Source organism: Corvus cornix, chromosome 1 (genome assembly GCF_000738735.6).
Source record: "Corvus cornix cornix isolate S_Up_H32 chromosome 1, ASM73873v5, whole genome shotgun sequence".
In the NCBI taxonomy this organism is placed as follows: Eukaryota; Metazoa; Chordata; class Aves; order Passeriformes; family Corvidae; genus Corvus; species Corvus cornix.
The window spans coordinates 34,891,983-34,908,152 of NC_046332.1; the positions used below are offsets into that span (position 1 = coordinate 34,891,983).

The following is a 16,170-nucleotide window of genomic DNA, read 5'->3' on the forward strand; positions in this document are numbered from 1 at the left end:
TGTGATTATAATTCAGATGAGTTTAGTTCTCCAAAAACTAATAATTAGCCTCTCTTAAGAGTTATTCTGGTTTAGCAGAGGTGACAGCGGCCACACTCCTGCAGCAGATGTGGTGTTCACACTGGCACACCAGTACAGAATGGCAGCATCACTTCACAGAACCAACCTACCTTTGGGTTGGAAGGGACCTCAAAGATCATCTGGTTCCAACTCCCCTGACATGAGCAGGGACACCTTCCACTAGATCAGGTTGTTCCAAGCCCCATCCAGCCTGGCCTTGAACACTTCCAGGGATGAGGCATCCACGACTTCATGAGGGCACTGCAAGCATTCATGTCTTAAATACCAGACTAGTCTGATGGTTGATGGCTTTGTAAGCTTCTCTCTTGCAATGAATCACTTGAGACACTTGCTTCAGCACCAAGGATGAATTCCCTTCATCAGCTCAGAACAGTTTGTACCATTACATTTCCAGAGCCAGACCATCTGAGTTCAGCCAGTTTAAAAGGGAGTTGATGGGGAGGGAACCAGCCACTGAGTGCCCTGTTGTTTCAGTATTAACGTCAGACAACTGAAGGAAGTGTACAAAGGATTTCCTCTTGCTCCTCCTGCACTAAATCTCTACCTTTTAGCTCTATTTAGGGTAGTGTATTTGCATGGTGAAACGTCAGGAAAATTACAGAGGAAGAAAATGAACATCCAAGGAATTTAAAAGAACACCAGATAATTGCCTAGTTTTTAGATTTTGTGTTTACGGGTGTCACATAACCAGTCCATGCTCATTGTCTCTGTTTTGGTAAGTCTATAATCAGCAGGACTGCTTGGCGTGCTGCCATGACAGCTGCTAAGGATGGGAGCTCTCTAAACAAACGTGTATGATCCTGCTCAGGCTCATGGTAAAGCGTCCACCTGAACTGGGTCAAGTGAAATGCACCCTAGAAGAGTCACTACCACCACATTTTTTAAAGAGAGACAAGGTAACTGGAATACATGTAGACACTTCTGTTGCAGACATCTCTTCTGTGCAGGAAGGAATTCCACCCTGTAAGTCTGAACTGAGAAGAAATGGAAGAGACCAGGGTCCCCCAGTTGTCAGCAATGCCAAGCTTGTGACATGCAGTAGAGTAAGAACATCTATGTGTACACTTACTCATGTTCACACACTATCTCCCAGGCTTACTTTGCACAGATCACCAAATCCCTGTGTGGGTGGGAGTGGGGAACTGATCAGAGTTGAAAAATCAGAAGTGAAACCATTACAGTGTGACAGTGTGGCAGGTCACTGCATTAGCAGTGATAGATGCCTGGAAAGTATTGAAAAGAGAGAAGTGTAACTGCAGAAATATCTTGTTTCTCTTGGTCCTGACCCAGGCGAAACTGCTTTATACCCTGTGATTGTTAAGAAGTCTGATGGGACAAATGCTGGTATTTGCAAACCCATTTAAGTGGGAAATGCTCTTTAGAGATTCAACAGAGGGACTTGAGGTACTTTTCAAAGGTGTCACTAGCAGGAATTTGACAAGTGGTGTGCATGGAAAGAAAGGGGGCAGGGACTCAGTCTGCAGAGCAGAGACCTGTGGGACTGGGTGTGCCATTACTCATGCCCTGCACTTGTACTGCAGCTCTGACTAACAGCAGGGCTCTGTTCAGCTCTGCCACTCCTAATCCTCCTCTCTCGTTCCAATGTGTTTCTAATCCCTCCACGTCTCCCAAATTGCATCGCACCCCCATTATTCAAGTAATAAAGTTACTGTACCTTGGCCTTAGCTCAATATTTTTCTTTGATAATTACAATTTCTGAGCATGGAACAACAGAGCATCTCTGTGGAGAAGAGTTCACAGCTGGTTCATGTAAGGAATTGGCCAATCATTGTCCTTCAGTTCTAAAAGAATCACAAAGTCAGACTGGGGCGGGAAACTCCTCACCATGGCAAGAAAAAACCAGCCATCCTTCAACACGTTGGTCTATCTGTTTTCCAAACAGACTGAGTGCTGCTATTGTGGATAACAGCTTCCCTAAGTAATTAGCAAGAGCCAGCTTGGCTGGTCTGTATCTGAGGTGAGATATGGAGGGGTACGGAGAGAAGAAAGGAAAGTGCTTGCAAATCATCCTGTCTATCCAAGATTCAAAGTGAGTGCTAAACATGATACCACAAAATAGCAAGCAGGCCTCGGGACCTCACTGGGAAGTCCACAGCAACAGAAACAATACAAAAAAGAGGCATTTAAAACTAAGGCACACTCAGGAACATGGCCATTTCTGCAGGAATCAATCTCTGTCACTCAGGCACATTCAGAATATTGTAAAACATTAAGGAAAATGATGTTCCCCTTGTACTACTGCAAATGAGAACAAGCCCCAGTAGATGTCAGTGGAGGTACACTGGAGCATAACCTGAGGAAAGGATCTGCTCCACAGCATCAGATGGGAAAGGCTGCAGCAGAGAGGCTCCCATTCCCGGGGACCTGACCCTTCCTCAGAGCAGGGAGAGCAGGCAGAGGGACGAGCAGCTCTGCTCATGGAGTTATGGGCAGCGTTGCACGAGTCACCAGGGAAAGCGCTGCCCAGTGCCGATGTCAAGGCTGTGCCGTGGGTGACAGCAGCCAGTGCTAAGCAGGGGACACGGGGCAAAGTGTGGGCTGTGTGGGTGCTTGGAGGCAGGAGTCTGCTCATGCTGATGGCTGCTGCTGCCCTATCACCTGTCCTGGAGGGCTGACTGAGGTGAGCTGAGCATCAACACCATGCTGAAGCCTTCCAATAGCAGCAGCAATGGGAACATGCAGCACACCACTGCCTGTTTCTTCACCCAGCCTGGGTGGGTGATTTCCACTTCTCCACAGTACGTTGGTGGAAAAGATGACCAAATTCAGCCTGATCTTTTATTTTTTACTCTTGACCTGCCTGCTTATACTTCACCCTGTCAAAACTATGCCAATATGAGGGCCCGGGGAACAGCAGACTCTAGTTTAACAGCTCCAGCAAAGGGCAGCCAAGGAAATATATCTAAATTTATGGATGAGGAGGAAGCCTAAGGCTTTTCCAAATTCTGGTTCACATTAACTCCCTGCAGCAGTTCCGCCCATTACTGGAAAGCAGAGTGGAGCTTGTCCAGATCCACTCCAAATGCATAATCAAAAGTCAAACACAACAAAGCTAAAGCAAAAAACTGCCAAAGTGTTTGCAGCTCAAGGTCTTCCCCTCCATGGCTGTGGGCTAGTGTTACCCTTACCCCAGAGGGCTTCTGTAAGACATTAAGAAAATAAACCTAGAAATGTTGCAGAGTTAGTCAACGAGAAGAGCACTAAAATGCAAAGCACTGATGCACAAGGAAGGAACTCACTCTCTTCAGGGTGACCCATGAAGAGGTGGTGGCATGGAGAAGAGCTGCCTGACAATGGAGAAGCCTAATGAGGCCATCTCTAGATTCCTTCCACTGTAAAGTGCTTGGACTATACTGTGCATAACCTTAATGATGGGATCTAACCACAGCAGCAGTTCCCTCCCTCCTGCCTGTACAGTGCCAGCCTGCAGCCACTGTGCCAATGCAGGCCGAGCCCCCTCGTGCACCCACACAGGCAGAGGCTGTCAGGCAGCTGCCAGCACTCTGCAAGAAAGCATCCCCATCCCCACAGCAGCACTGGGGGTTCTGTGGGTGCTGTTCCATACCAACAAGCTAAACCAGGTCAGAGCACACCCTTTCTTCTTTTCATTTTGCCTCCTTAGCCTGGACTTAAAAGATCACAGACAGCTTAACAGAGAGGTGACCTGTGCTGTTCTTCACTGCAAAGGAGGAGTTGGCAGTGGCATCCAGTGAACAAGAAAAACAGCGAACAAGAAAAGCAGGAGAGGAAAGGGAAACAAATGTCACAATTCCCAAAAATGACAGAAGATGTGGGCCTGATCTTTAGAGTTCTGCACTGTTAAGCCCAAGAAATGGAGGCCCATTTACAGCCTGAAGTCCACACTGTTCTGACCTGGCTTGTGTAGCAGTCAGTGTGTGAATTCAACACAAACCCAGGAGCTGGCCCTTACACAGTTAATGCAGCAGCACCAAGGGGAAATGCAGCAGCCTCTTCTGCTGTGGGGCACAGCAGGTCCAGAGGGACTGTTAATAGTGAACCTCTACAGGACTGAGAACACCTCCCCATCTCCAGGCTGGGTAAATCCCCAGGGAAAGCAGGCTGCTCAGGAGCTGCCTGGCAAGACATTGCCTGCTTTGTTCCACAGCACGGTATCGTCCCGCGCTCCCTTCCTATTGTGCTTCCCCCTCCTTAGCTTCCTGTGATAATTATCGATGCATTTGCCACGCCAGCTGAAACAACAAAGTAAGATACTGTACCATTTTAATCCGCTGAAATTAGTTACTGCTGAGCCAAGAACTCACTTCTCCTGCTTCTCACAGCACACGGAAACGTGCCTGTGAAACAGGCCTCGTTTGCACATGATTGATTTCCAGTTTGCCCAAGTATTTGAAGCTGCTCAGATTTGTGGCACTGGAGTCAGCCTGTTCCCAGCCTCAGCTGAGATCTGGAGCACTGTTGCTTCAGGCCAGGCACTGCTTCCTGAAGTGTCTTGGGAAGGTTATGGAAAGGTTATCTGCTAGGATAATGAGAAAAGGTGATTGGTGGGTCAAGAGATATTTTGAGGCTCATCAGCAGTCACACATCCTACAACCAAGGAATCATTGCTCTAATGACTTGGAAAAGACTCAGACATGTTCTGTGAAAGGGGGGATCCTGAGCATTGCCTGCAGACTACTTTAGATAACAGGGTTTATGCTTTTGTGCACTCTTTGCCCCGCCTGTATGTGTGAAAAACTTTTGAATGACACAATCCAACACAATTAATTAAGTAACACTTCAAAGATTTCTTCATTTTTCTGCAATTCTGACTTAACTTGCAGAACTACTTGTGCTGTTCAGTACTGAGTAAGCATCACAAGAAGCAGCTAAGTTGGTCAGGTATGATTTGTCTTGGGAGATCCATACTGTTCTCATTCATCTTCATGTTCCTAGGTGCACTTCCAGAAGATTTGCTTTGTAATCCCCAGATACTGAGGTTAGGCTAGCTGGGTTAAAATTCCCTGGATCTTTCTTTTTTGCATTTCTTGAAGATAGGTGTGACATTAGTCTTTTTTTCAGGAATGAAGAATCTCCTCAGTTACCATAACATTTCAAAGAGTAACTTTGTAATGCCATTGGCCACATACCTCAGATGAATCTTTAGATGCATCTTATCAGGTCTCACGGACTTTGTCTTTTCAATAATCCCTGCTAAATAGGCAAAAGTCCATAGAGATCCTGTAATTTTGCATGTCTAAAGTTCTCATCATGGAACTAGAGCTCTGTGTGCTTTCCTTGATCTGCATGAGGCCTTTGAAATAATCTCCCAAAATGTCCTTGTAGCTAAACTGGAGAGGTACAGACTGAACAAGTGGGTGGGCTGGTAGGCTCAAGGGTTTTGGTCAGCGGTACAAAGAGGCCTGTTTAAGTTTACACTATGTAAGTTCTCATAACAATCTACATTATAAATCAGAGTGCACTCCCATAAAGTTCATGGCTGATTACAAATTTGGGACAGTGATTGATACAGTGGCGGTATGACAGTCATTCATAGGGATCTCAGCAGACTGGAGAAATGGGCTCAGGGAAACCTCATGAAGGTGAGCAAAGGTAAATGCAAAGTCCTGCAGCTTTGCAGAAGAAAACTTTGGGGTAGTGGTAGACAGCAAGTGGAAGATGAGCCAGCAATAAGCCCTTCCTTCTAGGGTACAGAAGGCCAACAGCCTGCTAGACTGTGTCAACAGAAGTCTAGGCAGTAGGTCAAAGAAAGTGATAACTTTTTTCTATTTCAGCACTTTTGAGGTCATCTCTAGACCAGCATCTCCAGTTTGGGGTTTTCAGCACAATGACAAACTGGAGCAAGTCCGGAAGAGGGACACAAATATGACCAGAGTGTACAAAGAGCCTGGGTTTGAAAGGGCTTGAGAAGTCTAAGAGGGCACCTAGTTTCTGTTTACTCTGTTGGAGTGTTTGTAAAGAGGCCAGATTCTTGTCAGAGGTATACAACAAAAAGATGAGGGGCAATGAACACAAATTCGATCTAGCAAAATTCCAATTAGCTATGGGGAAAAAAACGCACAAGGAAAATGAGAAAACTTTGGAACAGGTAGCACAAAGACACTGTGGATACCCATCCTTGTAGATACTGCAAAGTATTTGGCTGGACAAGGCTCTGAGGAACTTGAACTAATATAAAATTTGGATCTAAGTTTGAAATCACCCTTTATTTGAGTGAGGGCTGGCTGATGCCCAGAGGTCCCTTCCAAACTAATGTCTTCAATGGCTTTATGTAATTCCTTGTATGAAGCAGGAATCCAGAGATGCCTGCTTCAAGGGTTCACCAGACTTGACAACTTTGTAAGACTTTTGTCTACTTTCTGTTTATCACTGTGAACAATTAAGTGGAGCAAAGCTAGAGCAGGAAGAAAAAGAGAAAGAGCAGGAGCTAAAGCATTCCCATGTACCTCCAACCTTAAGTGTTTCAGAGCCTGCCCTGGTACTTTACTGGGAAAAAGGAAGAAGTGACAATCAATTTTCTCCCTTAGAGCTGTAATTGAAGCTGTTGGCCCTTGCATGAACCCAGACAGAGCTGGGAAAGGACTGATGTCATCACCCCTTAGAGGAAGGAGAAGCACTCCCTTAATGAGAGCTCCCACGCGCGGGCACTGTGAGCCAGCTCCTGCCTAGATCCCAGGCTGATGGCTGTCAGAATAAGCAATGGGCACTGTGAGCCAGCTCCTGCGAGCTCCCAGGCTGATGGCTTTCAGAATAAGCAATCCCCTCGTCCCAGTTGGTGGTACCTGGCAGGCATCCTGCTCAGCATCAGCAGGCTGGCTCCAACTGGGAGGGGTCTGAGTCACTTTCATTCTCTGGGGTTAGGATGGATTTGGAAATACAGTGATTTGTAGGAAAAAAAATAGGTATTAATATTTTAAACAGTTTTTCATTTTGTGTAGGCCCTGGGGCAGCAACAGGGAGGCCTAAAGGAGCTTAAGGGAAGCAATTTATATCTTTTTCCCTCATCTCATTTGCGTGTGTATGTGTAGGCACACTGCATCCAGTCCCACTAACCAGTGGTCAATGAGTTTAAATCAGTATAGCTCAGGCCTGATCTAACTTTCACTGCTTGTGCCTAAGATGTGTTTTTAACTCAACATACTTACAATATTGCCAGCTCAGAAGCTGGAATAATTCAGGCTTCAGGAGGTCTGTTCCTGCCTCACTTGAGTAAAATTAATCAGACCTGCTTAACAAGGCTTTGTATAATTCTCATTAATCATTTAAACACCACTTACATTGAACTCTAACACTTTTTAAAGTAGATGAGTCATGAAACACCAGCACATTAGAAAAGAGCGAGCCTAAGGTAAAGAACAGGAGGGTGTAGGTGAGAAAATGCCAATTCCTACCTTTCTTATATCATCTGAGGATAAAGAGGGATATATTAGGGAGGGTAAATCAGACTGCTCATCCCAGATTCAACTCTATTATCTCTGACATGACTCCAAGACAGAGTTAATTGGGTAGATCCATGTTACTTCAGCATTCCGAAGGTCCTCAAAACTCATTTCTCACTACAGCCCTAGCTTGGATTTCGCTTTTCTTTCTGACAGCTCCATAAAAAACCCTAAACAAGGGCTTGCTTCCTTCGACTCATTGCTTGTTGTGCAAAAGACCAACAGGATTTCTTTACTTATCTGCTACTGAGAAACTGGTGCCAGCAAAATGCTTTATTTGAGAATATAACAATGTTTTACTACAAAGAGGTAAAATCCTACTCTTTCAACAGGCAGGACTCGAAAGAATTTTCAGGGGCCTTGACATCTCCTGTGTCCTGTGACATGCTAACTGGGGAGAATCAGATAAGGTCCATTTTATGACAATACTGTTTTACAGCATCCTCCTGGATGTGGTTTGCTCCTCTGGGGCAGTCATTACCAGGAACTGTCTGAGGCTTTCAGCTATGAGCTATGGCCAAAAGAAAACTATAAAAAATAGTCTCCTGCTTCCCACTCAGAATCTGCAGTTTAGCTTTAATATTCTCTTTTTCTTCTATTATCAAAGAAGCTTTTCCAATTCACCAAGAAACCTTTGCCATTCACTCTAGTTCTGCCAAGAAAACCTACATCCAAGCCCCTGATGTGTGATTTGTCACATCACCTGGCCTCTTTTTGACCGCTGAACCCCTTCCACCTTCAGAGAGAACAACTAATCCAAAAGAAATCCTTACAACATTGGCTTCTTATTATGGCCTTCATCTGCCCATCTTCAGAAAAGTCTGAGTGCTTGGTTCCTCCATTCAATACTTCAGTTCAAAAACCTATCTCCTGGGTTTTCTTTTTCTGTGCTTCTCTCTCCACTGACACTTTTTGGGTGTGGCAAGAACACCTGATGAGTCTTCTTGAACAGGAGTATGCATCTGCCCTTTCCTGAAATGCCTTTTGCTTCTCTGCTTCTAAACCTTCTTCATGAAAATGTCTTTGAGGTCCATGCATCCCATTACACCAACCATATTTCCCCAAACCAGGATCCTACTCCTTGTGTCAGATAAGAAGAAGCTGCTACACGCATTGCCAAATATTGTTAGATAAGCAGCAGATGCAGAAATAGCACTGGAAAGTCTGCTCACAAAAGAACCAGCATTGTGTGAAAAATAACACTGATGTTTCTTTCAGTCTCTTTCAAGTACAAGTGAGGATGAGCCCAACTGACTGCAAATAATTAAATCAAGCATTGGAAATTTCTGCATGTTTCAAGCAGGACTAGACAAAAGAAAAGATGAAGGGACTCACAGAAGAACTGGTTGTTTGTAGACACTGGGGAAGATCCTGTCCCTGTCGAATGGGCAAACACCTCTTCCAAAGGTTTAAAGCAAAGTCAGCATCAGACCGGGATGCAGATTGCACCCCTCTGGGCACTGAGCAATCCATGCTGGTTGTAACCCCAGCTTTGCTGCTGTCACTTCTCTTTGACGCTGGAAGAGTTATGTTAACCGCGCTAGGGGAGAACAGATCTGTTCTCAGATTACTGCAGAGTTAGCATCCACTGAGAGGAAAGAAGCTGGTTTACCTTTATTTTTGTGCATGTAGTAAAGAGTATAACAATAGAGGGAAAATGCCAGGTCCAGCTAATGACCATCTGGCTCATGGAAACGGAAAGCCTTGCCTAACTATTAAAATGTCATCATTGTTTTAGCTAAATTGTAGAAAATTAATGAAACTCTCTAAGTTACCTGGATAATCTAAAGCACATGATGCCTTTTCTCCCTTGAATGTTTCTGCAATGAACAGCTAAATTCCTAAAAACAATGGAGACTCACTTTTCAACTCAGATGGCTGAGCTTTTGTTTATATTTTTAAATGCTTCTGTGTAAACTCTGAAATTTGTCAGACATCCGACTACTGTATAATAAACAGTCTTGTGATATTAAGCACCTCTTCTCATGACAAGGTGAAGGTTAAATTTGATTTTTCTAACATCACTTACCCTGAATATCATCATTGAATGTACAGTATCTGTTGCGGTATTTATTAAGGAGACGAAAAGCATTAGCATTGGCAAAATCTTCAAACTGGATCAGACAATTCATGCCGTACCTGCAAGTTAAAGGGCAATTTAAAATGGATAAATATATTTACACAACATAGGACAAGGTATACACCTTTTACCAAAACAATGTAGCTAGAGACTAGTGCAGAAATAGAAGTGTCATGAGAGAAATGCAGCACAGTAACAGCAATCAGATCACACCCATCCCAAGGTTCACACACTGAGAAATGTGGAGTCACCAGGAATAAATTGTAGTCATAATTCAAGTGGCTTTTTAATATGTATACTTATATACCTATATGTACACACATCTTTGGACTTTTGGTATGAGACATTTTCAGTGGTGTATTTGTAGAGGAGCTTCTAAAAGCAAAGGAGATGCTCTTTGTATTGCAACTGCTGCACTGCAGTACAGCAAACCTGACTGCAAAGGGGACACCAGTTAAAGGGACACCACCAAGGGCCCACTTCAACTGCAGCTGGCAAAGAGATGAGAAAAAAATCTGCTTGTAGGATCCCATGGAGTGAGTGCCTCACGGTGCGACTGAGCGGTTCATGGTGTGATTTCACAGCCACATTTCTGTGCTTTGAAAATGTTTTTCTCCACTGAGATGTTTAGCAGGAAACCAGCATGCAATGACAGCTAGTGACCTGTAGAGTGAAATGGCAGGAAATAATTGCAAACTTTCCATAACTGTCCAGTAATTTCCAACTATTTCAAGGACAAACGTGCAGTTTATAAATTGGGTAATATTCAGACTGGTCCATATGTATACACAGTCAGCAGTTTGTATGACTCTAGGCTGCATTAAAGCTTTGCAAATAAAACCTAAAAGGGCCACGAGTACTCGTTTCTCACACATAAATGTGATAGGGCAGTGAGAGAAACTCAGAGAATGAGTAATGCAACAATCAGCAACCTCTGGGCTGCAGGCAGGTGAAGGGGCTCTAAATAGCTGCGCTTTGTTAGAGGTAGCATCACCTTACATATCTTCTATTCCGCCTTTCCTCCTTTGCCACTGAAATCTGAGGTAGAACACCCCTGCTTTAGCCTAGAAATTGATACTGGATAAAACATGCTCCATTTGAGAACTGCGGCTCCTGTCATGAAAAGGTCTTTTCATGGCACTCACAGTGTGGGCAGTCAGGCTCTCCTAGAAGGGCCTTGAATTTTTTATTATTATTTTTTTCCATTTCAAGTATATCTGTCAGTAAGAAGACAATAATAAGCACATGCATTGTGCTCCTTTGTTTTTCCATCATGAGAATCTCTTGCTTGATAATCCCCCTGGTTTCAAAAAGGACAAGGGTTGGCTCTAACACTTGCTTCCCATTCTCTGTGTTTGCATTTAGAAAAAGACCACAATGGGGACAGAGTTTCTAGTAAGGCCTGTAGCAACAGGACATTAAACCAAACATTTACTTTAATGGTTTTAAACTAAAAGAGGGTAAATTCAAACTAAATATAAGGAAAAAAATTTTACAGTGAGGGTGGTTAAAGACTGACACAGGCTGTCCAGAGAGGTAGTGGATGCCTCATCCCTGGTAACATTCAGGGTAAGGGTAGATGGGGCTGTGAGAAACCCGGTCTGGTTGAAGATCAGTTTACTAATGGATGTTCCTCTTATTCATCATTTGAATGTGTAAGGAAAACATGGCTAAGAGGAGATGACACAGCATCCAGAACATCTGCTAGTATCTCACAGCAAATAATGAGCAAATCTTTATGCAACTTCAGTTGCTATAGAAGCTATTTCTCTAACACCAGTCTTATTTATTGGTATCACTGAGGAAGTAACATTACTGACTTGCTTAACAAAATCAATGATCTCAGCCAGCATTAATGTATGTGTGACCAGCTCTGTGAATTCTTTCCTCACTTCACATTTGTGGTCTGCAGCATGGGACAGTGCACAAGTAACTTCTATTTTTGTCTTTGATCCCTGTTTATTAAGCAGAGAATGAGAGAAGTATGGTGGTCCATAAACACTTCTCTTTCTGCCCCTCAGTATGACAGGACAGTGTTGCAGTGCAAGCTCTTCTCATTAAGGTGTTTTTTGGAGATTATTTTCTTTTTCACAGCAATATGTCCACTGAGCTTTTTAAAGTATGAACTCCATTTTTGAGCTTATGTGAGCCCTTGCATAATGTGAAAACTAAAGTTTTCATTTATAAAGACCACAAATTGGTCATGGTAAGACCCGATGACTGGGTGCTTTAAATGAAAGAACCAAGTATTTCAGACTCGCAGTTAAAGATGGGAACCCCAGATGATGATCTTAGTCCTCAAGGGCTACTCAGCTTAATGAAGTTTTGAGAGAAATTTAAAGAGCTTGTGCTACCCAAAGTCACTGAAATTAAACACAGCTAGGCAGCTGACTTACTGAGTTGTCTTAGAAATCTACCAGTTGATCTTGCTGCTCTTTCCTAGCAGTACTTTGGCAGCTGCATGCAATGCTCCATCCTAGGGTGACCAGAGCAGACTAAAGATAAACTTAGCAAGGAGTTCGAACAAACTAGCTGCTGGGGCCATGTGCAGTAACATCTTTGTGAGTATCAACATGATGAGTCAGTTTTACTGTCCTTCCCCCACAGCACAGCATCTCAGTATTTGTGTAATTCCTTTCATCCCAAAGGAATTAAGAGCACTCTACAAAGAATGTTTGGGTAGCATCCAAAAGTAAAGTGTAGCCAACTTGGGACTGGAGCACAGAAGTTCTTTAATATACAACAATGCTAAGAAAAAGTGCAGCTCAGGTAAGAAGGTGGAGAATACTTGGTACTGCAAAGGGAAAAGGTGTCCCTAGAGCTGCTACATGTATTGGAATCCAGCCAATAAAATGCAGTGCAGAATGGGATTTCTTCCACTACCTTTACATATCTAAAAGTTGGTTGTGTAATGCCCAGCTGTGTATTGCCCAGCTGGACAACTCTGACTGCCCTCTCAGACCATGGAGAGAAAGGACATATCCAGTAGCAATTTCTTTCAACTAGTCTAAGTGAAAAATGGAAGTAGATAACATCTCTGGAGATGCCTCTTTCTTCACAGTGTCTGTGAAGGCACACTAAGATGATCAACCTAAATTTAGGTATCTAACTTTAGACACCTAAATTAGCAGAGATAATCTAATATTATTGAATTATCACAGTTGGGACGATCTGTTTGGGAAGATCTTAAATATACGTCATACACTTTAGGTCACTGGCTTATCACCCTTTCACTGCAATACTATGCTGCCCTTCAATGTTTGCAATTTCTTTGTTGATGTCTGCAGACATTGCCCTGCTGCATCCCTTGCGCATTGTATTCAAGTGGTCCCCTGTCAGCAAACACAGAAATACTTGAGGATGAAGTGAATTATACTGGCCAGTCTTCCCCCATCATAATGTTTTAAAACGAAAACTGGATTTTGACAAAACTGATTTTGCAAAACTGTGTTTAATTGGAAACATTGTATTTCCCACTAAGAAACCAAAATTAATGAATTCCTTTGGAGGAATCATTTTTAATGAGGTATGCTTTTGTTGAACCTTCTGTTCTGTTTAATATGTGACATCTGATAAGAATGCAGTCCCAGTTAGCACTCGCATACTTGCTGTCTGTAGGTGCAGGATGCCTTTTAATAGAAAAAGTGATTGTAAAGTGAGTATTCGGACAAGGATTTCTGAAGATCCCTTCCAAGACATTTAAATATTCTAAAATTTGCAGCTAGAATTGATGCTGGCCCTGCAGAGAGATCTTGCAAACTGCTGTGATAGGAAGAGACTCCTGAGGTCAGTCTGCTTGGCTTGTTGTCAGTTCTCACAGATTCTTTCACCAATCCATGTGACTCATCTCCTAACTTTCAGCTGAGAGCCTGAAGGAGATTTGGAAGCAGATCAGCAGGTCACATCAGGACTGAATGTTTTCCAGACCAGGAAAGGCATGGCCAGCTAAGGTTGGCTCTCTCCAGCAATCTCATCCCGACTGTCAATGACTCACCTTCTCTAGAGCATTCTGTCATCTTCTTGGCGTCTAGGACACGAGTAGTTAAACAGCCAGGATCTGACTGCCTTTATCTAAAAGCTCAAATGTAAACTCTCAGGATTTCAGACTGACAAGGTACATTGAAACTGAGCAAGTGCCATGGTCCAGTGTGGTTTCTTCCATTTCTCAGTTCTTTCTCTCCCTTACAAAAAAGGGAAGGTTGTATTTTTTGAATGATTTTGGGTTCAAGGTGTTGCCATTCCTCTTGGGCACATTGCAGTGTGCATTTTGTGGGATCTCTGCAGTTCTGTGTCTCCTTGTGGAACTGGAGCTTTCCCCTCAGCATGAGTCATACTTATATTTGTAGGCTGTCAAAAAGGGTGCTTGGAGAGAGGCGTTTTTGAAAGAATTCAGACATGCTGAAACCTGTAACTGGTTACACTAAAAGAGTCATGATTTAATACTGTCACCATGTCTCCTGTTGGCTGCCAGACCACCATCTGGGGAATACTGTTCTCTGCCACCTCTGGAATTAATTTACCCATTTTATAGAATTGGAAACAAAAAGATACACTTTGTCAGTTCCTCCTCATCCAAAAAGATTCACCAGTCTTTCAGGCAAAGATTATATTGCTGTCTCATTAATTTGCTTATTTCGTGGGTTTGTGCCATAAATAATTATGACCCAAATTCTGGCTCTCATACCTTGCAAAAATCTTCCTGTGAAAATAGCCTCACTGGGAAATGCTTTATAAAATGGTCCCATACACTCATTTTAGTCCAATCTCCAGCCCTTGCCCAGCAAATCTTGTACAAACAGTACTTTCAATAAAACAATGTACTATTGTTTAAAATAACAGTACAAACTGTCACCCTAATGAAGGATGACTCTAGGAGCTAAACACATATAATATTACAATCCTGTTATAAAAACTATCACCTAAAAATATTTATTAAGAAACAATCCAATTTCCTGGAAAACACACAGACATAGGATTAATGTTTTGTTTATCGCTGTATTGTTCTGGTACTGTTACTACCCACCTATACCTGCACCTATACCTGGGCTGTGCTAAGATAAAAGATGGTCTTAGCAAAGTCTGTATCCCCTGCAGAGAATGATACACATTTCCCTTGGATGAGCACGTGGAACAAGTGGTGGAACAAAAATGTGGAACAAAAGAGCATGAATCCCAGAAAAGGAAGCAGACGCTTTCCTGATGACATTGCTTTTAGATTCTTTATTCAAGAGACTTCTCAGTTGCCTAAACAATCTCATTATGCAATTTGTTTCTTTCATCCTCACTTGTATGTACCTCTTTAAGTTCATCCAGACTCATTATAAGCCATGAGGTCAGACAGGAAAAAATTCATGAGGCAGCAGTTACTATTTGAGAAGCATCTGACCAGAACTGCCCAAGTCAGAACTTCAAGGGTGGCCTGAGGACCTGTGCAGCGCCTTTGCTGACCAGTATCAAAAGGGCATTTTTTTGACAATGAGAAGGGAGTATAATACATTCCTGCATGCATGAAAAAAAATGTATTTGCAAGAAGATCCAGTTCCTTCATAGAAAGAATCACAAGAAGGAAGTTCCAATCCTTGTCTGAATTTAACTTGATAGCACTGCTTTCAGCCATTCATGATGCAAGGAATCTGCTTTGAGGAGCTGCAACTCCTTTTCAGAGTCTTAGATAAAACCAGACAGAGAAGAAACAAATTGTCCTTGCCCTTGTCATCTTCTTATTGCTGCTTGAAACACCAGCAACCAGTTCTGATTTCCAAGAAAAACTAAATTTTGTGTAAAGAAGGCCATCATCAGAAAAATATCATTCTTGGCAAGTGATCAGCATTTAGTGTTGGAAAACCGAAATCCACTCAAGCAAGTAAAACAAGACTAGAACCTGAGTCTGTCGGGTGTCCTGAGGCCAATTTTACCATTAAATTGTTACTAGGATACTTGTCAGGCTTCTGGTCAGACCAGCAGTACTCTGCCACACAATTCCTGGCCACAGGCTAGGGGTCAGTTTGGTCAGGCACCTCCTCAAGAGGCCAGCTGAGAGCAGCCCTGTGAAGAAGGACTTGGGGTATTGCTGGACAGAGAACTGAGCCAACAGCGTGTGCTCCTAGCCGAGAAATCTGACCGTGTCCTGGGCTGCATCCAAAGCAGTGTGGGCAGCAGGGCCAGGGAGGGGATTCTGCCCCTCTGCTCTGCTCTGCTCTGGTGAGACCCCACCTGCAGTGCTGCATCCAGCTCCGGGGTCCCAGCACAAGAAAGATGTGGACCTGTTGGAGCGTGTCCAGAAGAGGCTATGGAGATGATCAAAGGCCTGGAGCATCTCTCCTATTGAAGACAGGCTGAGAGAGCTGGAGTTGGTCAGCCTGGAGAATAGAAGGCTCCAGGGAGACCTTAGAGCCAATACTAACTTAAGAACTCTGGTCCTGGGTTTAGAAATCCCATGCTAGGGAGCTGCATCACAAGCCCAACAGGACCTGCTGCCTGCCTCACCATCGTCTTAGGCTACAGACAATTTCTAGCATTGGGCAGAAGTCTCACTGGGTTTCTGCCAACATAAATGTAGCCAGCATGTTC

The 16,170-nt window shown here is 43.5% G+C and overlaps 1 protein-coding gene across 3 annotated transcripts in view; it reads right to left on the minus strand.

The window, feature by feature from the left end:
* The window catches only part of ME3 (malic enzyme 3), a 119,037-nt gene that overhangs the window by 7,069 nt on the left and 95,798 nt on the right, over positions 1-16,170 (minus strand). For all 3 annotated transcript variants that reach the window (XM_039562844.1, XM_010401068.3, XM_039562835.1), the window contains exon 7: positions 9,550-9,659. In XM_039562844.1, the coding sequence (XP_039418778.1) occupies positions 9,550-9,659 (110 nt within the window). The remainder of the gene's footprint in view (positions 1-9,549; positions 9,660-16,170) is intronic.